This window comes from Anomaloglossus baeobatrachus, chromosome 9, assembly GCF_048569485.1.
Source record: "Anomaloglossus baeobatrachus isolate aAnoBae1 chromosome 9, aAnoBae1.hap1, whole genome shotgun sequence".
NCBI lineage: Eukaryota > Metazoa > Chordata > Amphibia > Anura > Aromobatidae > Anomaloglossus > Anomaloglossus baeobatrachus.
Window position 1 is genome coordinate 216094367 of NC_134361.1, and position 23696 is coordinate 216118062.

General features: G+C 52.4%; 1 protein-coding gene across 5 annotated transcripts in view; it reads right to left on the minus strand.

The window, feature by feature from the left end:
• Positions 1–23696, minus strand: part of PNPLA7 (patatin like domain 7, lysophospholipase) — a 207482-nt gene that overhangs the window by 109817 nt on the left and 73969 nt on the right. For all 5 annotated transcript variants that reach the window (XM_075324460.1, XM_075324462.1, XM_075324461.1 and 2 more), the window contains 3 exons: positions 19510–19593; positions 16271–16371; positions 7623–7781 (listed from right to left, as the gene is read on the minus strand). In XM_075324460.1, coding sequence (XP_075180575.1) covers positions 7623–7781; positions 16271–16371; positions 19510–19593 — 344 coding nt within the window. The remainder of the gene's footprint in view (positions 1–7622; positions 7782–16270; positions 16372–19509; positions 19594–23696) is intronic.

Below are 23696 nucleotides of genomic sequence, written 5' to 3' on the forward strand. Positions count from 1 at the left end.
ACAGCTACCAAGGGAAGAAAACTGGCCGACAGCCTCCATAGCCGACAGCTACCAAAATAAGAAAACTGGCCGACAGGCTCCATAGCCGACAGCTCTTCCTACAGACCCCCCCCCCACCCCATACATCAGACCAGGTGGAAGTGTGTGTTTTTCTATAGGTGAGGGGTATAAGCCGCTACCAGAGAACAAAGGATGGGGCATGGTGATTTCAGCATGTCCGATTCTTTTATCCAACGTCATCTGACAACCATTTCATACACATTAGATCTTGATGATGGCAGGATTAACCGATGTATGGATGCCTTAACTTCAGTGTTTTTTATTGGGGCTCATACAGACAATGCTATTTGGCATCTATACAATATGGCATTTCTACGGGGCGGTGCATACCGCAGTATCACAATATGGCAGTAGAATGGGGGAGGGGGAGGGGTGATGACATCAGATTGTACCCCATATTGTGATACTGTGGTATACACCGCCCCATAGAAATGCCATATTGTATAGATGCCAAATAGCATTGCCTGTATGAGCTGCAATAGAAACACTTGCTGGTATATAGACGCCTTAATGCAAGTGTTTCTATTGGGGCTCATATAGGCAATGCTATTTGGCATCTATAGAATATGGCATTTCTATGGGGTGGTGCATACCGCAGTATCACAATATGGCAGTAGAATGGGGAAGGGGGAGGGGTGATGACATCAGATTGTACCCCCATATTGTGATTCTATGGGGTGGTGCATACCGCAGTATCACAATATGGCAGTAGAATGGGGAAGGAGGAGGGGTGATGACATCAGATTGTACCCCCATATTGTGATTCTATGGGGTGGTGTATACCGCAGTATCACAATATGGCAGTAGAATGGGGAAGGGGGAGGGGTGATGACATCAGATTGTACCCCCATAATGTGATACTGTGGCATGCACCGCCCCTTAGAAATGCCATATTGTATGCATGGCAAATAGAATTGCCCCGTGGGAACCCCAATAGAAACACTTGGGTTGAGGTGTCAAAAAAAACAAAGAAGGGAATTTTGTTACTTACCGTAAATTCCTTTTCTTCTAGCTCTTATTGGGAGACCCAGACGATTGGGGTATAGCTACTGCCTCCGGAGGCCACACAAAGCACTACACTAAAAAGTGCAAGGCCCCTCCCCTTCTGGCTATACCCCCCCGTGGTATCACGGGTTCTCCAGTTTTAGTGCCAAAGCAAGAAGGAGGAAAGCCAATAACTGGTTTAAACAAATTAACTCCGAGTAACATCGGAGAACTGAAAAACCGTTCAACATGAACAACATGTGTACCCGCAAACAACAAAAACATCCCGAAGGACAACAGGGCGGGTGCTGGGTCTCCCAATAAGAGCTAGAAGAAAAGGAATTTACGGTAAGTAACAAAATTCCCTTCTTCTTCAGCGCTCTATTGGGAGACCCAGACGATTGGGACGTCCAAAAGCTGTCCCTGGGTGGGTAAAGAAATACCTCATGTTAGAGCTGCAAAACAGCCCTCCCCTACGGGGGTGTCACTGCCGCCTGCAGGACTCTTCTACCTAAGCTGGCATCCGCCGAAGCATAGGTATGCACCTGATAATGCTTGGTGAAAGTGTGCAGACTGGACCAGGTAGCTGCCTGGCACACCTGTTGAGCCGAAGCCTGGTGTCGTAATGCCCAGGACGCACCCACGGCTCTGGTTGAGTGGGCTTTTAGCCCTGAAGGAACCGGAAGCCCCGCAGAACGGTAGGCCTCTAGAATTGGTTCTTTGATCCATCGAGCCAGGGTGGCTTTAGAAGCCTGCAACCCCTTGCGCGGACCAGCGACAAGGACAAAAAGTGCATCGGAACGGCGCATGGGCGCCGTGCGGGAAATGTAGAGTCTGAGTGCTCTCACCAGATCTAACAAACGTAAGTCCTTTTCATACCGGTGAACCGGATGAGGACAAAAGGAAGGCAAGGATATATCCTGATTAAGATGAAATGAGGATACGACCTTAGGGAGAAACTCCGGAATGGGGCGCAGCACTACCTTGTCCTGGTGGAACACTAGGAAGGGAGCCTTGGATGACAGAGCTGCCAGCTCAGACACTCGCCGAAGCGATGTGATCGCAACGAGAAACGCCACCTTCTGTGACAGGCGAGAAAGGAAACTTCCTTCAGAGGCTCGAAAGGCGGCTTCTGGAGAGCAACTAATACCCTGTTGAGATCCCATGGATCTAACGGCCGCTTGTACGGGGGTACGATATGACAGACCCCCTGTAGGAACGTGCGCACCTTAGAAAGACGTGCTAGACGCTTCTGAAAAAACACGGATAGTGCCGAGACTTCCCCCTTAAGGAAGCCGAGCGACAAGCCCTTTTCTAACCCCGATTGCAGGAAGGAAAGAAAAGTAGGCAATGCAAATGGCCAGGGAGACACTCCCTGAGCCGAGCACCAGGTTAAGAAAATCTTCCACGTTCTGTGGTAGATCTTAGCAGAGGTGGACTTCCTAGCCTGTTTCATGGTGGCAACGACCCCTTGGGATAATCCTGAAGACGCTAGGATCCAGGACTCAATGGCCACACAGTCAGGTTCAGGGCCGCAGAATTCCGATGGAAAAACGGCCCTTGGGACAGTAAGTCTGGCCAGCCTGGTAGTGACCACGGTCGGCCGACCGTGAGATGCCACAGATCCGGGTACCACGATCTCCTCGGCCAGTCTGGGGCGACGAGTATGACGCGGCTGCAATCGGATCTGATTTTTTGCGCAGTACTCTGGGCAAGAGTGCCAGAGGTGGAAACACATATGTGAGCCGGAACTGCGACCAATCTTGCACTAAGGCGTCTGCCGCCAGAGCTCTGTGATCGCGCGATCGTGCCATAAATGCCGGGACCTTGTTGTTGTGCCGAGACGCCATTAGGTCGACGTCCGGCACACCCCAGCGGCGACAGATTTCCTGAAACACGTCCGGGTGAAGGGACCATTCCCCTGCGTCCATACCCTGGCGACTGAGGAAGTCTGCTTCCCAGTTTTCTACGCCCGGGATGTGAACTGCGGATATGGTGGATGCTGTGTCCTCCACCCACATGAGGATTCGCCGGACTTCCTGGAAGGCTTGCCGACTGCGCGTCCCTCCTTGGTGGTTGATGTATGCCACCGCTGTGGAGTTATCCGACTGGATTCGGATCTGCTCTCTTTCTAGCCACTGCTGGAAAGCTAGTAGGGTAAGATACCCTGCCCCGATTTCCAGAACATTGATCTGAAGGGTGGACTCCTGCTGAGTCCACGTCCCCTGAGCCCTGTGGCGGAGACAAACTGCTCCCCACCCTGACAGACTCGTATCTGTCGTGACCACTGCCCAGGATGGGGGTAGGAAGGATCTTCACTGTGACAATGAGGTGGGAATAAGCCACCATTGCAGAGAGTCCTTGGCCGTCTGGGAAAGGGAGACTTTCCTGCCCAGGGAGGTTGACTGCCCGTCCCATTGGCGGAGAATGTCCCCTTGCAGTTGGCGCAGATGAAACTGCGCAAAGGGAACTGCCTCCATGGCTGCCACCATCTTCCCTAGGAAGTGCATGAGGCGCCTTAAGGGGTGCGACTGGCCTTGAAGGAGAGACTGCACCTCTGTTTGCAGTGAACGCTGCTTGTTCAGCGGAAGCTTCACTATCGCTGATAGAGTGTGAACTCCATGCCGAGATACGTTAGTGATTGAGTCGGTGACCGATTTGACCTTGCCAAATTGATGATCCACCCGAAAGTCTGGAGAGTCTCCAGCGTAACATTCAGGCTGCGTTGTCATGCCTCAAGGGAGGGTGCTTTGACGAGTAGATCGTCCAAGTAAGGGATCACCGGGTGTCCCTGAGAGTGCAAGACTGCTACCACTGCTGCCATGACCTTGGTGAACACCCGTGGGGCTGTCGCCAGACCGAATGGCAGAGCTACGAACTGAAGATGGTCGTCTCCTATCACAAAACGTAGAAAACGTTGCTGCTCCGTAGCAATTGGCACGTGGAGATAGGCATCTTTGATGTCTGTTGAGGCAAGGAAGTCTCCTCGAGACATTGAGGTAATGACGGATCGGAGGGATTCCATCCGGAACCGCCTGGCGTTCGCATGCTTATTGAGCAGTTTTAGGTCCAGAACAGGACGGAAGGAGCCGTCCTTTTTTGGAGCCACAAAGAGATTGGAGTACAAACCCTCGCCCTCGTTCCTGAGGGGGGACAGGGATCACCACTCCTTCTGCTCTTAGAGCGTCCACCGCCTGCAGCAGGGCATCTGCTCGGTGGGGAGGTGGGGCCGTTCTGAAGAATGGAGTCGGAGGACGAGAACAGAACACTGTCCTGTGCACGTGAGCACAATGTCCGTCACCCACCGGTCTGTGACCTGTGGCAGCTAAATGTCGCCAAAGGCGGGGGAGTCTGCCATCAACCGCGGATGCGGAGAGAGAGAGAGAGAGCTGAGAGTCATGAGGAGACCGCCTTGGTAGCGGTTCCTCCGGCTGCCTTCCTTGGGCGTGATTGAGCCCGGCCGGAATCTGAGCCCGTCTGAGGTTTTGTAGCCCTTTTGCACGAGGACAATTGGGACCTGCCCGAGCTTGGGAAGGACCGAAACCTCGACTGTACTTTTAGGACAGCATTAATAGGGTAAGTCGCAGTGCAGACATTGCGGAGTTACGGACGCCTCTGCGGTACAGATGTACATGTGCTCAAGGCCAGCTGCGCAAGAACAGCTGAAAAGGTTAGGTTGCCTATACGGCTGTGAATGCCGGAGCAACCGACACGCCGATAGCCTCCTAGACAGATTTCAACCAGAGTCCATCTGTCTGTGAATGGCATCTTTAAGTGAAGCCCCATCTCCAGTGCAACTATGGCTCTAGACGCAAGCCTGGAGATTGGAGAATCCACCTTTGGACCCTGGGTCCAGCGCTTGACCACGTCAGGGGAAAAGGGATAACGTGTATCTTAAAAACGTTTGGAGAAGACGCTTATCTGGTAAGCGTGGTGTTTCTGGACTGCTTCTCTGAAGTCAGCGTGGCCAGAAAAATACTCAATATCCGTTTGAGATACTGAAAAGGGACTTCTCCTGCTGTGAAGCTGACTCCTCCACTGGGGGAGCTGAGGGCGAAAGATCCAACCTTCCATTGATGGACGCTATAGGATCATTCCGTATGGCGTTACCATCCGGTGTATCCGGATCGATAGCGATGTCAGGATCAAATTCCTGGAGAGCTGCCTTATCATACAGAGAGTCCTCCTGGGACCCCCCCGTTCCAAATGAGGTTGGTCAGGAAGATTGCCCATGGCCTGTCTGGACTGCAAGTCTCTATCTTATGACAATATATCTGTCGAAACTGCAACTCCGTCCCTGTCCTTGGACAGGGATGACAGGTGGTTTCTTTGGCCACGACTAGTAGAGACCCCGGCAGACGAAGTGCTAGAGACCCCGGCAGACGAAGTGCTACAGGGGAGCATGCACACAATGGGACGGTGTCATGAACAGCATCCCATGTAGTAAAAACAGCACTGAAAATCTGTGTTGCTTTTTTGCCGCTGCCGACTAGCCATCTAGAAGTATATAGCCAAGATTGGTGACCGTACAGTGCAATGTATAGCATACAAGCATAAAGTACAAATGAACACTGCAGCACAAGCAATACAAGCAGCATAGAAGCCTGTGCCCTGGCACCTCTGCTCTTCTGCTGCTGTAGACTAGTCATCTAGGGGAATATAGCCCAGAAGAGTGACCATACAGTGCAATGTATAGCATACAAGCACAAGTACAAATGCACACTGCAGCCCATGCAATACAAGCAGCATAGAAAAAAAAACCTGTGCCCCAGCACCCTTGGTTTTCTGCTGCTGTAGTCTAGCCATTCCAGGAGAATATAGCTAAGACTAGCGACTGTACAGTGCAGTGTATAGCATACAAGCATAAACACAAATGAACACTTCAGTACGTGCAATACAAGCAGCCTAGAAAGCCTGTGCCTTAGCACACCTGCTTTCCTGCTGCTGATGTGTCGCTCTCCAAGCGGGCATATAGCGACCTATGCAGTTAAAATACACATGTACACACTGCAGTATATATTGGGGTCAGCACTATGTGTGCCGCTTACCGCCCGCCTATAAGCGGGTGTATGGTCGCCACCGTCCTGCCTGGTTGCCGAAAGTCCGAGCTCGGACTGCAGTAATGGCTGCCGGCGTCTTCCCCAGCTCGTGTGAGGAGGGGCGGGCCGTGGGCGTGCCCCAAGTCAGAGCGGGAATCCGGCGTCCGACAGTGTGCAGTGAGAGGGCTGGAGCATGTAAATAAGGCTCCAGCCCTCGGCGCTGCTGATTGCTCAGCGTCTGTCCCCTTCCCTGAGTGACAGGGAGGGGGCGGGAACGAAGCGGCACTAGGCCGCAGAAGCCGGGGACTGGATTTATAAGCGCCGCCGCCGTAAAAGCGCGGTCGGCGCCCAGTCCCCGGCGAACTACAAGTCCCAGCCGCGCCGCCGCTCCCGGAGCGTCCGGCGCGGTAGTTCCCAATACACAAAGTCACTCAGCAAAGCTGCAGTGACTGTAACCCTTTACTGTCCCCGGCGCACTAGCACACCCAGCAAGTCTGGAGTGTGCTGTGCCTGTGTGTACGGGGACACAGAGTACCTGTAATGGTGCAGGGCCATGTCCCTGAACGGTACTCCAGCTCCGTATCCAGCAGGTTCAAATGGGTCTGTGGATGGAGCCCGGCCTCAGGGCTTTGAGGCCGGCAGGATCCCACTTCCTCAGAGCCCCCCAGGGGGATGTGGAAGGAAAGCAGCATGTGGGCTCCAGCCTCCGTACCAGCAATAGGTACCTCAACCTTACAACACCATCAACGGGTGAGAAGGGAGCATGCTGGGGGCCCTATATGGGCCCTCTTTTCTTCCATCCGAAATAGTCAGCAGCTACTGCTGACTAAAATCTGTGGAGCTATGCATGGATGTCTGACCTCCTTCGCACAAAGCTTGAAAACTGGAGAACCCGTGATACCACGGGGGGGTATAGCCAGAAGGGGAGGGGCCTTGCACTTTTTAGTGTAGTGCTTTGTGTGGCCTCCGGAGGCAGTAGCTATACCCCAATCGTCTGGGTCTCCCAATAGAGCGCTGAAGAAAACTAAATTGTAATATATATATATATATATATATATATATATATATATATATATATATATATATATATATATATATATATATATATATATATATATATATAAATATAAATATAAATATAAATATATATATATAAATGTTAAAGAAAAAAACCAAAAAAAAACAGTAGCACAATCCACTGCATGTTATATGGAGGAAACTATGCCATCTATGATTACTGTAGATCTACACATAAAAATAAGTAAAAGCCTGCACAGCGCCACCTGGTGACATGTTAGCGAACATGTAGACTGCAATGGTTTAGGATTTAGGGACGGATCCATAATCGGCAGATTTGCTGCAGCGATTCCTCGGGATTGGGTTGTTGATATTAGGGTCATGGATTTTGACAAGTTGCATTCAGAAGGATGAGAGAAAAATCTGCAGAGTGTGCAGCATATCCTCTATCCACAGGACAGGTGTGTACGTGTCTGATCAGATTGTGGCATCACCACATTTAATATTTGGCTGGAGACTTACCTGGAGTTTTATGAGAGTAGACAGGTCTTTTTTTGCAGCCTCGAATATCGCATTCAGGTGTCTGTTCACACTAAACTCTGGGATCAGTAAATCTTCTGCTGTGTAATGATAAACGGCTGATGGGGTCTCGGTCACCGTCACCGACTTTTTCAGGATTGACTGTTGGAATAGAACAATAGAAAGTCATATAGGATACAATAATGCTAAAAATGGTTTCCAGTATTTCATATGTGCTGTACAAAGGAGAAAAGACTATTGTAATTGTCTCAGTATTGAGAGTTATTCCTTATGTATATGATCGGGGATGACTTGCTGATCACTGGGGTCTGACAATCCTGAGGAGGGGGCTCTGGATCCCAGGATCCTCCATTGAATGGCGTGGAAGTGTGTACTGATTAATTCACTGTCTATAGGACTGACAGAACAACTTTCAGGCCATGTGCACACGTGGCTTTTTTGTGTTTTTTTTCTTGCTTAATTTAATCAATAAGAGCAAGGAAAAAGCATTCCAGCAAAGTCTATGGGAATTGTGACTTGCGGTGCACACGCCGCTTCTTTTTTCCTTGCAGATTTTGTTGCAGCGTGTCAATTGTTTCTGCGTTTAATTCCTGCGCTTCTATAATCCCCTGTTGTCACAAACCACCGGGGGGGTCACTCAGAAATCCCCCGCGCTGGCTACCAGTACGTCACAATCGGGGGGTAACAAGTGGGGGTCACCCCTCCTTTATACCTCCCGACCGACAGACAGAGCACGTGATGCGCTCTCTAGCGCCCCTCTTATAGTCAGGCCAATTATGGAATTGCCCGACGATAAGCAAGGAGGCCGCTATACTACTTATGCCGATTATTGAAGGGTCCCCGGTGAGAGTAGGGTATATATTCCCCCGACCTCCGCGGGCGGAATATATAAAATCTCCCCGAATCTCACTGGCCTCCCCACAATAATCCTTGGCACAAACTCGCTGCCACCAACCGCTTCACGGTAACTATTAGCCGAACACACAGACGTGGGATTCAAGATCGAGATAACAGAACAGCCCAAGATTAATTATATAATTTAATCAGCCTAAAGCACACTAGAACTACAATATATACAATAGGGAATCTACAGAATATACATATGTCAGAGTACAGTTACAATCAAAGCATGGTTTACAAACAGGTATGCAATTCAATCAGTTACCTTGTGCGTCTGGCCACAGGGGGGCGCTGTAGACCAGGTTTCCAGGAACTCCCACAGATGTTTCCTACACGTGCCCCCAGCGAAAGAACCCTGGAAAATGGCCGAAGTAGGGTTATCAACCTGGGCAAATCCAGGTCCCCTCCTACCTTAGTGACCTCAGAGGGAGCACTGCTCCACCCCTGGCTTGAGTTATGGACAATCCACAACATGGAATATGGGCCATAACTTTGCCTGGGAGCGTCGTAGGCGGACGCCAATGCTCTCATTGTGACAGTTATGAATTTAGCTACAGAACGAGGGGACTCATGACCTGTCTGCCAGTTCCCCATTGGCTGATATCACGCCTGGGGCATTTCCCAATGTCCTGCTCCCATAAAAAGGGTGTGCCGGCATCGTCCGCATGCGGAGACACCATTTTTATGGTTGCCATATTTATCGGAAATATGGCTTGCGAGATATGAACCATTTTTTACTGGAGTCGTTCTGTCTGGCTATTTCCATAGCCTTGCTAACTAGCTAGCAGCCCCCACTACAGGGTCACGGCAGGGAGTCATCCTGTGTCCATTGTCCCCAAGCCACCTAATTTCCATATCACAGGACATGGCCATGGAGGTGTAAGTGGAACACTGAGAACAAGAAGGGAGGGGGCACTGCCAGGGAGTGATGAGGGATTATGACTGGAGTCATAATTCATCTTCATATCCCGGGATTTGCCTCACACCTCCCCCCTTTTGAGGGCGCTAGGGGGCAGCACACTCCGGTGTTCCCCCGTGCGCCCGTCCGCGACCTCTCCTTGTCGGGACAGCCCGTCTGCGTTACCGTGGTCACGGCCCCTTTTGTGGCGAATGGTGAAGTTGTATTGCTGGAGCGCAAGGCTCCATCGCAACAATCGCCCATTCGTCCCAGAGACGGTGTGCAACCAGCTGAGGGGATTGTGGTCCGTCTCCACGATGAAGTGGCGCCCGTATAGATAGGGTTGCAGACGCTGCAGGGCCCACACTATGGTCAGGCACTCCTTCTCCATCGTGGAATAGGCAACTTCCCTTGGTAACAGCTTCCTGCTCAGGTACAAGACTGGGTGCTCTTGGCTCGCAGAGTCCACCTGGCTGAGCACCGCACCGAGGCCGAAGTCACTGGCGTCGGTCTGTACTACAAACGGCCGCGTGAAGTCGGCTGCCTGTAGCACGGGCGGGCTGGACAGGGCGTCCTTTAGGGCCCGGAAGGCTGTCTCGCAGTCCATTGTCCAATCGACTGCAGAGGGCAGCTTCTTCTTGGTGAGGTCCGTCAAGGGCTTTGCCAGGCTACTATAGCATGGAACAAACCTCCTATAGTACCCAGCGGTCCCCAAGAAGGACATCACCTGCTTCTTGGTCCTGGGGGTGGGCCAGGATGCGATGGCTTCCACTTTCTCAGGCTCGGGCTTCAGTGTTCTCCCACCTACCCGGTGACCGAGGTACTGGACCTCGCTCATGGCCAGCTGACACTTTCCCGGCTTGATGGTCAAACCTGCCCGGTGGATCCGCCTGAGCACCTGTGCTAGATGCTCTAGGTGGTCCTCCCAGGTGGGACTGAAGACGGCAATGTCATCCAGGTACGCGGCCGCGTACCCTTCAAGTCCCTTGAGCAGGGTGTTGACCATCCGCTGGAAAGTGGCAGGGGCATTCCTCATCCCGAATGGCATCACCGTGGACTCGTACAGTCCAAATGGGGTAATAAAGGCAGAGCGTTCCCTGGCCTTGCGAGTCAGGGGGATCTGCCAATATCCCCGGCTCAGATCCATGATGGTCAGGTACTGAGCCCCGGCCAACTGATCGAGCAGGTCATCGATGCGTGGCATTGGGTACGCATCGGCGACCGTGACCGCATTGAGCCCCCTGTAGTCCACGCAGAACCGCGTGGTTCGGTCCTTCTTAGGGACGAGGACTACAGGCGAGGCCCAAGCGCTGTTGGATGCCTGGATCACCCCCAGCTTCAGCATCTCGTCAATCTCCTGGCGCATGTGTTGCTGCACCTCCAGGGAGACCCGATATGCTGAACGCCGGATCGGGGGATGATCCCCAGTGTCCACGTGATGGACAGCCAAGTCAGTCCTTCCGGGCTGGTTGGTAAACAACCCCCGGAAGGGGAGGAGGGTGGCCCACAGCTGGGACCGTTGGTCTTCCAAGAGCTGGTGGCCAACCTCCACATCCTCAATGGATCCGCCTGCCCTAACCTGGGCTAGCATATCCAAGAGGGTTTCCGCTTCTCCCTCCTCGGGCAGGTTGCACACGGGGAGCGCACATGCCTCCCGCTCATGATGTGCCTTCATCATGTTCACATGGAAGGGCTTCCGCCTTCCACGGGCAGGGTCCAGGGTGACCAGGTACGTTACAGGGTTGAGCTTCTGGTACACGAGGTATGGGCCTTCCCAGGCTGCCTGAAGCTTGTCCTGTGGTACGGGGACCAGTACCCACACCTTTTGACCCACTTGGTAGGTCCTCTCACAAGCGTTCTGGTCGTACCAACGCTTCTGATCGGCCTGGGCTTGAGCCATATTGTCGTGTACCAGTTGCGTCAAGGCCTGCATTTTGTCCCGGAAGCGCATGACATACTCGATAACCGACACTCCAGGGGTGGCCAAATCCCCTTCCCAAGCCTCTTTCACCAGAGCCAGGGGGCCCCGCACACGTCGCCCGTACAGGAGCTCAAACGGTGAGAATCCTGTTGAGGCCTGTGGAACCTCCCGGTAAGCAAATAACAGGTGTGGGAGATACCGCTCCCAGTCACGCCCATGGGAGTCGACCAACATCTTAAGCATCTGCTTTAAGGTGCCATTGAACCGCTCGCACAGGCCATTAGTCTGTGGATGGTACGGGCTGGCCACCAGATGTCGCACCTGGACTTGCTTACAGAGGGCCTCCATCAGCTGGGACATGAATTGGGTCCCCCGGTCAGTGAGCATTTCCTGGGGAAAACCCACTCGGGAGAAAATCTCCAGCAATGCGGTGGCCACCTTGTCAGCCCGAATGGACGACAAGGCCACTGCTTCTGGGTACCGGGTGGCATAGTCCACTACCGTCAGTAGGAAGCGTTTCCCGGAGCTGCTGGGGATGGCCAGCGGGCCGACCAGATCCACAGCCACCCTCCTGAAAGGCTCATCGATGATGGGCAGAGATACCAGTGGGGCTTTGGGGCGTGGCCCCGCCTTCCCCACTCTCTGACAGGTTTCACACGAACGGCAGTAGGCAGCCACATCGGCCCCCATTTTTGGCCAGTAGAAATGCTGGTTTAACCTGGCCTTGGTCTTAGCGATCCCTAGGTGTCCGGCCATCGGAATCTCATGTGCGATCCGCAACAACTCCGTCCGGAACGGATAGGGTACCACCAACTGTCGGTCCCTGGGCCACGCCTCCGGTGAACCCTGCTGGACCGTGGCCCGGTACAGCCGTCCTTGGTCCCAGACCACTCGCTCCGGGTCCGAGTCCGAGGGAGGCTGTGCCGCCTGCTCCTTAAGAGCTTTCAGGCTGTCGTCAGCTTCTAACGCTGCCTGAAACCCCTGACTAGATGTGGCCAGAATCGACGAGACTGTCACATCTTCAGTCAGTACCCCGGGACCTGTGTCCTGGCCTCCACCTGACTCGGCTGCCACTTGGTCAGAAGGGGAAGAGCTATCGGACCTCCGGGAGGCCCCTTGGCTTCCAGCACTCCCACTGCGGGTGACAGCGGCCACAGCCGCTGCGACCGTGGGTCGTGCCTGCTCCTCCTCCGTTCCTGACCAAGTCGCCGGTTCAGGCAGACCTACCTGGCTTCCTGACACCCCGGTTGTGGGGGAACCATGCACCGAGATCTTACCTGGGAGCACTTCCGCTCCTGGACCGGCCCCAATCTCACCTGCCTGTTCCCCTCCTGCAGCAACAGAACCCCGCTGTGAAATCTCTGGGGACCCCACATTTGCTGTGGTAGCCCCCACCCCACACACTGGTCCTCCCCCTGCAGCACCCTGCTCTCTGCTTATCCCTGCAGAGGGCAACAGATCCCAGCTCACAGGCTGGTTACTTGTAGAGGCATTGTCACACCTTTCTCTGACCCCCTCCCCTCCTGTCACAGCTGCAGCTGCGTGTGTGTCTATGGTGTCTGTGCAAGCAGAAATATCAGAGTTCACTCCCTCCTCCCTTACATCATTCATAGAATACACATTAACATTGTCCGGAGGCACGTCAGTACTGGCTGAAGGTTCAGCCCTTGGGGGGGGCCCAAACTGGGAGGTTATCTGCCCCAAATCTGTCCCAAGTAGCACGTTTGCAGGGATCCGATCAGTTACCCCCACCTCCCTCACCCCTCGCCCTGCGCCCCAGTCCACATAAATGTCAGCAACAGGCAGCGCCGGGTCAATGCCTCCAATCCCGGAGACAGCGAGGGTTTTTCCAGGGATCAAGTCTTGGGGGGACACCATCTCAGGCCGCACCAGAGTCACCTCCGAGGCGCTGTCTCGCAGTCCTATGGTCACAGACCGGCCGACGGTGACAGGTTGGAAGCTGTCCAGGGACCTACCACCACCCCCACCCACACAATACACCTTGGGCGGCCCTTGGGACGGGGACGGAGCCGGGGCCTTGGGACGCTGAGGGCACATGGCCTTGAAGTGTCCAGGTAGGTTGCACTGGTGGCACCGTCTTGGTTCCGCCACGGGCCTGGAGAGGGGAGTTGAGGGGGACACCCCCTGCAGTCTAGGGGCAGGTGGGGCAGTCGCAGAATTCATCTTACCCCCTCTCCAGGTGCTGCTGGTGGCCGCTCTCCTGGCCTCAGGGGCCCGGTTGTTGGTGTAGTCATCGGCAAGGGCAGCTGTAGCCGTGGACCCCTTTGGCTTCTGGTCTCGGATGAACTGGCGGAGATCCTCAGGGCAGTTCCACAAGAGTTGCTCCGTGATGAACAAGTCCAGGATCTCCGGTCCGGTGGAAAGCTGCAGGCCTTGGGTCCAGTGGTCGGCAGCTCGGGCAAGTGCCCGCCGGTGGTCAGCCCAGGAGTCCTTTGGTCCCTTCTGTAGGCTCCGGAACTTCTTGCGGTAGGACTCTGGAGTGAGGTTGTACTGTTGGATCAGGGCCCGCTTGATGGTGTCGTAGCCCTGATCTGCCTCAGCAGGCAAGTCCCCAAGGATATCCAGGGCCTTACCCCTTAAACGGGGGGTCAGGTATTTGGCCCACTGGTCCTTGTCCAGGTGGTGCTGCAAGCAAGTCCGTTCAAAAGCAGTCAAGAAAGAGTCCAAGTCTCCATCCTTCTCCAGCACTGGGAAGTCCTCAACACGGACCTTTGGAAGTTTGGTGTCTCGAAGGTCACATGTGGCTGATGAGGGCCGGAGCTGAGCTAGCTGCAGCTGGTAGTCACGGTCTGCCTGTCGCTCTCGCTCTTCACGCGCTGCCTGCCGCTCTCGCTCCGCAGCCTCACGCTCTGCGTGCCGCTCCGCAGCCTCAGCGTCACGCGCTGCCTGCCGCTCTGCCCTGCGCTCTGCCAGGAGTTCCTTGTAGCCCTTCTGGTCTCCAGCCTGGAGAAGGGCCATAGCCATTTGAAGAAGGCTATCCGAGCCTCCCAGGCTCGGTGGAATGGCACGTGGTGATCTGCGGCACGCTGCAGAGCGAGGCGATTCACTGTCCCTTTCAGAGCGGAGGGCTGGCATCTGGCTCGTTGAGGAACCTTGGGTGAGCTCCTCCTCATCTTGTCCAGCAGTGCCAGGTTGCGCAATGTCCTCGGAAGAACGGTTTTCTGGCGTCGAGCTCCTGGAGGACTCGTGGGCAACCTCCTCATTGCTGTCCACAGCACCGTCCTCCCTCTCTTCGGCTCCTGCCTTAGCATTGGCCAGTTGCATAGCTCTGCTCCTGGTGCCATCAGCCATTCTTGCAGACTTTTGGTCACTGACACAGAACTGACACCTGATGCCTCCACACACCTTACAGTATCTGCACTCTGACACGTAATGCTTTATCACTACAGGGGATTATAGTACAGCACTTTGTCTCACACACCGTGCATACAGCGTGGTGTGTGAGGCTCTCCGTAGCTCAGTAACCCGGAATCATCATAGTGAAGACCCAGGGTTACTATGGCAGCGATCGCATCCCGGTGATTGCATTACAGGGACCCGATCGCCAGGGAGAGATCGAAGCAATGAGGGGAGTTAAACTTCCAGGAGCAGCGTGGGCACCGCTCTGGGCAGTGAGAGCCAGGTAACAGCTGTAACATTAGCTAGAGACCTCGCAGCGATCACGGGGGGTACAGCACAGGAACCCCCCCCAATCGCCATGATTAAAAAAAAAAAAGAACAAAAAATCTAAAGTAAAAAAAAATGCACGTTTTTTTTTCAGGGAAAAGAGGACATGGGTGTTTTTAAAGTGCAAAAAGTACATAATTTATTGATGAATGGCATCCCATTCCCTGATGAAGGTTTAATACCCTCATCGAAACGTACGTCGGGCAAGCCTTGGGGCCTTCTCTCCGGACCAAACGTGCACTTCAGCACTTGCTCAACTGAACATCGTATCGGCACTAAAGGGTATGACTCCTGCTCTGGCAGGATCCTTATACTATGGCCATAAAACCTTGGACTTCCCATGAACTGCAGTAACATAGCCTCATGATTGGCGTGTATACCCTTTGTCTTGCCGACTGGCCCATATATGATTGTTATGTACTTGAATTAATCATTACTTTCTCTGTTTCATTGAATTTACATATGTTCCACTGTGTACATACTCTATCATTATTATTGTATACAAGATAGAGATATCCTAAAACAGAGGTATACTGTTTTATGTATATATCTAAATGATCATTCTTTTTATAGTTTGGGCCCAATGTGTTATGTGCATGTAGCACCCTGATTGGCCTGGGGGTCTTTTAACCTTTCATATTAACATTGACAAGGTTTTGTCACCATATTCATCAATAAATTATGTACTTTTTGCACTTTAAAAACTCGCATGTCCATTTTTCCCTGATATGATCAGGAGTTTGTGCTACCCGTGTGGTTCCTGGATGTTTAGAACGCCGGACTCTTTTTTTAGTATGGTTTTCTGGAAATTTGCTCTAATACATTTTTTTTCAGCTGCTTTTTTTCCTGCCAAAACATGCTTTTTTGTGTGCAGAAAGGAAGCGCACAAAAAAAGCAATGTGGGCACATAGCCTCAATTCTGGGAATACCCCTTTAAGTCAGAAGGAACCTATATGATGAGCATACCCACTAGAAGTCACCGATGTTTCCCGATTATATAGGTTACATGCATTTTGAGTTCCAAGCAAAGGTTTGCTCATAATAACACAAAGCTATAAAATAACTTGGTGAAGCGGTGACTGAATCTGGCAGGATGTGAGAACACACGGCAGGGATGAGCAGGGGCAGGCTGGGACCGGCCTGGGTGACGTCTCCGGCAGCGGCGCCATCTCTGGCCCATTTGCACAGATGTCACTTTCTATAATGACGGCGGCGTTCACCCACCTTACTCATGACCGGGCTTGGAGGGAAGTCGTCGGGAGTCAGGCTCACCCGCGCCCTCTCGTACGCCATGTCCATGTCAGATTTGGCAGCTTTTGGGCTTCCTAGTAATAAAAACAAAAAATACGGGATATTAATAAACATGGCAAAACATTAATAATATGTGCTGAGGACCAGATCCAGGAGAGGAGAGGGTGTCTGGGGGCAATGTCAGGATGTGGATGGTGGCATATGGGGCACTAAAGCCATTGACCAGCGCCTCTAGAGTCATCACCGGCCACATGGGGCATTAAATATAGATATTATGAGCTGCAAACCCCCCCCCCCCTTTAATAAATCAAAGTATCATGCAGTTATCACTGGAGTATCAGGTTTATGCACACATTATTAGGACGGACCAATATTTTAAAGGTGCCAATTTTCTATGCAATTAATTTTGCTATTTTTTTCCAGGACCTGTCCAAGTAAAGACGCCCTTTAAAGAGATTATTTTTTCCAACTATCCGATAAGAAGGTTTATGCTCTTGGTTTTGGCAAGATCTGTAAACACTCGGCTGAATTTTGCTTTCCTCACTACACAATGGGAATAACATTGTCTTTGCACCCGGCTGATCCACCTGCGAGTGTTCCCGATAGGCCCTAATGATTTATTAGTTGCTTTTCTTGCGGCGTCTGACATGTTGGTACAGCTCTCGTGACGGGGTAATTTTAATTACCGACACTCCATAAACCCGCAGCAGCCGGCGACGCGTCCCAGACGCTGTACAACGTGCACAATCCTGCCAAAGAACACGTCTTTCATGGTTTTAGAGCGAAGCTGTTATCACGGCGAGTGGCTGTGCACTCGGACTCACAGAGCGGATGCCACAGAAGTGCTAATTAATCTAGCACGAGGAGATATAAATAGGGGCTTCTCAGGAGGAACGGTAGGAGACGAAGGGGGGGGGGATATCAGACGCTTTTATATTAATCATTGGGGGGTTGGAGGAAGTCAGTCACTTATATCTCAGGTTGGTGGGGGAAGGGAGCGCAGTCTGGAGGAACCTGGCAAGATGCAAACTGATGCCAACTCCTGTGCAATATGGCCGGGGCCTCACCAATGCAGGGGGCGCGCCAGAGACTCAAAAGCATGAGGATACAAGGTTACAAGTGTGCATAAGAGCAAAGATACATTTACACATATGAAATAAGAAAATAATATCATTGGTAGGAGAGGCCATGAAAAGAATGCACGTGACTCCATGAAGCTGGTAATTAGGCGTTTTCTCAGTATATACAATGGCTGCGCACTGACAAGATAGGACATAGGGATTCTCCGGTAATAGGATACCATGGAATAGCAGATTAGTGGGGATCAGGTCCCGGCTCCCCTCTGGTAGGGGCTGGAAGGAAACAATGAACAGGGCAGCACAGCTCAGCTGCATTCAATGTGTAGCAGCCGCTGCCAGTCATCTGCCCATGCTCCGCACCCAGCACTGCGCAGAGTGCCGGCCATACTATACGGGGGAAGGGGGGGGGCAGTCGTACACATTATGGGAGACTCCAACATTGGAGCAGATTGTTATATTAGTTATATCGCTTAATATTGCGCAGATTAAATATGCTGATATCCCAGAATATACAGTGTGAGCCCCCCACATAGTCCCCTATATACAGCAGGAGCCCCAACATTGCCTCCTACCTATAGTATAAGCCAACACATGGCCTCTTATATACATTACGAGCCCAAACAAAGCTTCCTACATACAGTATAAGCCACCACATAGCACCCTACATACATACATTATATATATATATATATATATATATATTTTCACTTATATAGCGCCATGAATTCCACAGCGCTTTACATACATTATCATCACTGTCAAACACGGGGAGAACATACAAACTCCTTGCAGATGGTGTCCTTGGTGGGATTTGAACCCAGGACCCCAGCGCTGCAAGACTGCAATGCTAACCACTGAGCCACCACAAGAATGCACAGTGCTATCCACTGAGCCAAGGTGCTGACCGTATATACAGTATGAGCGCCCACTAAGCTTCCTATATACAGTATGGACCCCCACATAGCCCCCTATATACTGTATGAGCCCTGATACAGTCTCCTATATACAATATGAACCCCCACATAGCCCTCTATATACTGTTTGAGACCCCACATACCTCCCTACATATAAGATGAACCGCCACGTAGCTCTCTACATACAGTATGAGCCCCCTCATAGCCCCTTATATACACATATACACAGTATAAGCCCCCTCATAGCCCCTTATATACACAGTATAAGCCCCCTCATAGCCCCTTATATACACAGTATGAGCCCCCTCATAGCCCCTTATATACACAGTATAAGCCCCCTCATAGCCCCTTATATACACAGTATAAGCCCCCTCATAGCCCCTTATATACACAGTATGAGCCCCCTCATAGCCCCTTATATACACAGTATGAGCCCCCTCATAGCCCCTTATATACACAATATAAGCCCCCTCATAGCCCCTTATATACACAGTATGAGCCCGCTCATAGCCCCTTATATACACAGTATAAGCCCCCTCATAGCCCCTTATATACACAGTATGAGCCCCCTCATAGCCCCTTATATACACAGTATGAGCCCCCTCATAGCCCCTTATATACACAGTATGAGCCCCCTCATAGCCCCTTATATACACACAATATAAGCCCCCTCATAGCCCCTTATATACACAGTATAAGCCCCCTCATAGCCCCTTATATACACAGTATGAGCCCGCTCATAGCCCCTTATATACACAGTATGAGCCCCCTCATAGCCCCTTATATACACAGTATAAGCCCCCTCATAGCACCTTATATACACATTATAAGCCCCCTCATAGCCCCTTATATACACAGTATAAGCCCCCTCATAGCCCCTTATATACACAGTATGAGCCCCCTCATAGCCCCTTATATACAGTATGAGCCCCCTCATAGCCCTTTATATACAGTATGAGCCCCCTCATAGCGCCTTATATACACAGTATGAGCCCCCTCATAGCCCCTTATATACAGTATGAGCCCCCTCATAGCGCCTTATATACACAGTATGAGCCCCCTCATAGCCCCTTATATACAGTATGAGTCCCCTCATAGCCCCTTATATACAGTATGAGCCCCCTCATAGCCCCTTATATACAGTATGAGCCCCCTCATAGCCCCTTATATACAGTATGAGCCCCTTACAGCCAACAATGTTAAAATTCTGACTTATTACCTGGGATTTCAGCGAGGCTGGATGAAGAGCGGCTTCTACGATGGCCGGTGTTTGAAGCGTCAGATGCTGTAAATTTGCTCGGATCTGAAATGAAAAGAGATAAAATACTGGAAGACAAAATAACAGAAGGAAGGAGACTGGATCACTACAATATGAAGGGCAGCAGTCACAATTCACACCAGCTTCATTCCTGCTGCACAATTAAGAACATTTACTCATGTTTAAGCACGTCACGTATCGTGATTGGGACCGAGAAGATGTTAGTTTGGGCCCTTATATCCAGGTTCAGTAATATGGGGGCAAACATGGGCCTGCAATATGCTTGTCTGAATCTGAGCTAAGGCAGAGCTCCAATACAGAAATGTCAGTACTTTCTCGGTTGTAATCTGCTACTGACTAGGACGGTGATATAAAGAAGAAAAAAAAAAAAAAGTAATTTGTATGTGTGAGGTAAATCCGGAGATATGACGATAAATCATGACATTCAAGTCATGTCAGGAAGCCCTCTCCTGGTGTCACTACCCCCTTCCCTTCACACAACTGGTTTAGCAACAAATCCATGGCCATGTCCTGTGATATGGAAATTAGGTGGCTTTAGGACAATGGATACAGGATGACTCCCTGCCGTCACCCTGTAGTAGGAGCTGCTAGCTAGTTAGCAAGGCTATGGAAATAGCCAGACAGAACGACTCCAGTAAAAAATGGTTCATATCTCGCAAGCCATATCTCCGATAAATATGGCAACCATAACAATGGTGTCTCCGCATGTGGACGATGCTGGCACACCCTTTTTATGGAAGTAGGACATTGGGAAACACACCAAACGTGATATCAGCCATATGGGAACTCGTAGACAGGTCATGAGTCCCCTCGTTCTGTAGCTAAATTCATAACTGTCACAATGAGAGCGTTGGCGTCCGTCTACGACGCTCCCAGGCACAGTTATGGCCAAAATCCCCTTTTCTGGATAATTCTGATCCATGCAGGGGGAGTGGCAGTGCTTCCCTGTGAGGTCACTAAGGTAGGAGGGGACCTGGATCTGCCCAGGTTGATAACCCTACTTCGGCCATTTTCCAGCGTTCTTCTGCTCGGGGGCCTGGTTGGGACAGACCTGTGAGAGAGTTCCTGGAAACCTGGTCTACAGCGCCCCCCTGTGGCCAGACACACAAGGTAACTGATGTAATTGTATACCTGTTTGTAACCCATGCTTTATCTGTGACTGTACTCTGACATAACTGTATATTCTGTAGATTCCCTATTGTATATATTGTAGTTTCTAGTGTGCTTTAGGCGATTAAATTATATAATTAATCTTGGGCTGTTCTGTTATCTCGATCTTGAATCCCACGTCCGTGTGTTCGGCTAATAGTTACCGTGAAGCGGTTGGTGGCAGCGAGTTGTGCCAAGGATTATTGTGGGGAGGCCAGTGAGATTCGGGAAGATATTATATATTCCGCCCGCGGAGGTCGGGGGAATATATACCTTACTCTCACCGGGGACCCTTCAATAATCGGCATAAGTAGTATAGCGGCCTCCTTGCTTATTGTCGGGCAATTCCATAATTGGCCTGACTATAAGAGGGGCGCTAGAGAGCGCGTCACGTGCTCTGTCTGTCGGTCGGGAGGTATAAAGGAGGGGTGACCCCCCACTTGTTACCCCCCGATTGTGACGTACTGGTAGCCAGCGCGGGGGATTTCTGAGTGACCCCCCCCGGTGGTTTGTGACATATTGGTGGCATAGCGGTGGGATCGAGATAATAGTGTGTGTGAGTGTGAGACCCATACTCCCAGACACTAAAGACTGCCTGCAGCAGCTGTGGCTGCTGGGGTCTTCAGACTAGCTCAACACTAGAGTGTCAGAGTGCAGATACTGTAAGGTGTGTGGAGGCATCAGGTGTCAGTTCTGTGTCAGTGACCAAAGTCTGCAACAATGGCTGATAGCACCAGGAGCAAAGCCAAAGGAATGGCCGATGCTCAGGCCAGAGACGATGAGGAGGTTGTCCACGAGCCCTCCAGGAGCTCGACGCCAGAAAACCGTTCTGCCGAGGACATTGCACAACCGGGCACTGCTGGACAAGATGAGGAGGAGCTCGCCCAAGGTTCCTCAACGAGCCAGATGCCAGCCCTCCGCTCTGCAATGGACAGTGAAGCACCAGGCTCCGCAGCGGGCCGCAGATCACCACGTGCCATTCCACCGAGCCTGGGAGGCTCGGATAGCCTTCTTCAAATGGCTATGGCCCTTCTCCAGGCTGGAGACCGGGATACCTACGAGATACTCATGGCAGAGCGCAGGGCAGAGCGGCAGGCAGCGCGTGAAGAGCGCCAGGCAGAGCGTGACTACCAGCTGCAGCTAGCTCAGCTCCGGCCCTCATCAGCCACACGTGACCTTCAAGACACCAAACTTCCAAAGGTCCGTGTTGAGGACTTCCCAGTGCTGGAGAAGGATGGAGACTTGGACTCTTTCTTGACTGCTTTTGAACGGACTTGCTTGCAGCACCATCTGAACAAGGACCAGTGGGCCAAATACCTGACCCCCCGTTTAAGGGGTAAGGCCCTGGATATCCTTGGGGACTTGCCTGCTGAGGCAGATCAGGGCTACGACACCATCAAGCGGGCCCTGATCCAACAGTACAACCTCACCCCGGAGTCCTACCGCAAGAAGTTCCGGAGCCTACAGAAGGGACCAAAGGACTCCTGGGCTGACCACCGGCGGGCACTTGCCCGAGCTGCCGACCACTGGACCCAAGGCCTGCAGCTTTCCACCGGACCGGAGATCCTGGACTTGTTCATCACGGAGCAACTCTTGTGGAACTGCCCTGAGGATCTCCGCCAGTTCATCCGAGACCAGAAGCCAAAGGGATCCACGGCTACAGCTGCCCTGGCAGATGACTACACCAACAATCGGGCTCCTGAGGCTAGGAGAGCAGCCACCAGCAGCACCTGGAGAGGGGGTAAGATGAACTCTGCGACTGCCCCACCTGCCCCTAGACTGCAGGGGGTGTCCCCCTCAACTCCCCTCTCCAGGCCCGTGGCAGAACCAAGACGGTGCCACCAGTGCAACCTACCTGGACACTTCAAGGCCATGTGCCCTCAGCGTCCCAAGGCCCCGGCTCCGTCCCCGTCCCAAGGGCCGCCCAAGGTGTATTGTGTGGGTGGGGGTGGTGGTAGGTCCCTGGACAGCTTCCAACCTGTCACCGTCGGCCGGTCTGTGACCATAGGACTGCGAGACAGCGCCTCGGAGGTGACTCTGGTGCGGCCTGAGATGGTGTCCCCCCAAGACTTGATCCCTGGAAAAACCCTCGCTGTCTCCGGGATTGGAGGCACTGACCCGGCGCTGCCTGTTGCTAACATTTATGTGGACTGGGGCGCAGGGCGAGGGGTGAGGGAGGTGGGGGTAACTGATCGGATCCCTGCAAACGTGCTACTTGGGACAGATTTGGGGCAAATAACCTCCCAGTTTGGCCCCGCCCCAAAGGCTGAACCTTCAGCCAGTACTGACATGCCTCCGGACAATGTTAATGTGTTATCTATGAATGATGTAAGGGAGGAGGGAGTGAACTCTGATATTTCTGCTTGCACAGACACCATAGACACACACACAGCTGCAGCTGTGACAGGGGAGGGGGTCAGAGAAAGGTGTGACAATGCCTCTACAAGTAACCAGCCTGTGAGCTGGGATCTGCTGCCCTCTGCAGGGATAAGCAGAGAGCAGGGTGCTGCAGGGGGAGGACCAGTGTGTGGGGTGGGGGCTACCACAGCAAATGTGGGGTCCCCAGAGATTTCACAGCGGGGTTCTGTTGCTGCAGGGGGGGAACAGGCAGGTGAGATTGGGGCCGGTCCAGGAGCGGAAGTGCTCCCAGGTAAGATCTCGGTGCAGGGTTCCCCCACAACCGGGGTGTCAGGAAGCCAGGTAGGTCTGCCTGAACCGGCGACTTGGTCAGGAACGGAGGAGGAGCAGGCACGACCCACGGTCGCAGCGGCTGTGGCCGCTGTCACCCGCAGTGGGAGTGCTGGAAGCCAAGGGGCCTCCCGGAGGTCCGATAGCTCTTCCCCTTCTGACCAAGTGGCAGCCGAGTCAGGTGGAGGCCAGGACACAGGTCCCGGGGTACTGACTGAAGATGTGACAGTCTCGTCGATTCTGGCCACATCTAGTCAGGGGTTTCAGGCAGCGTTAGAAGCTGACGACAG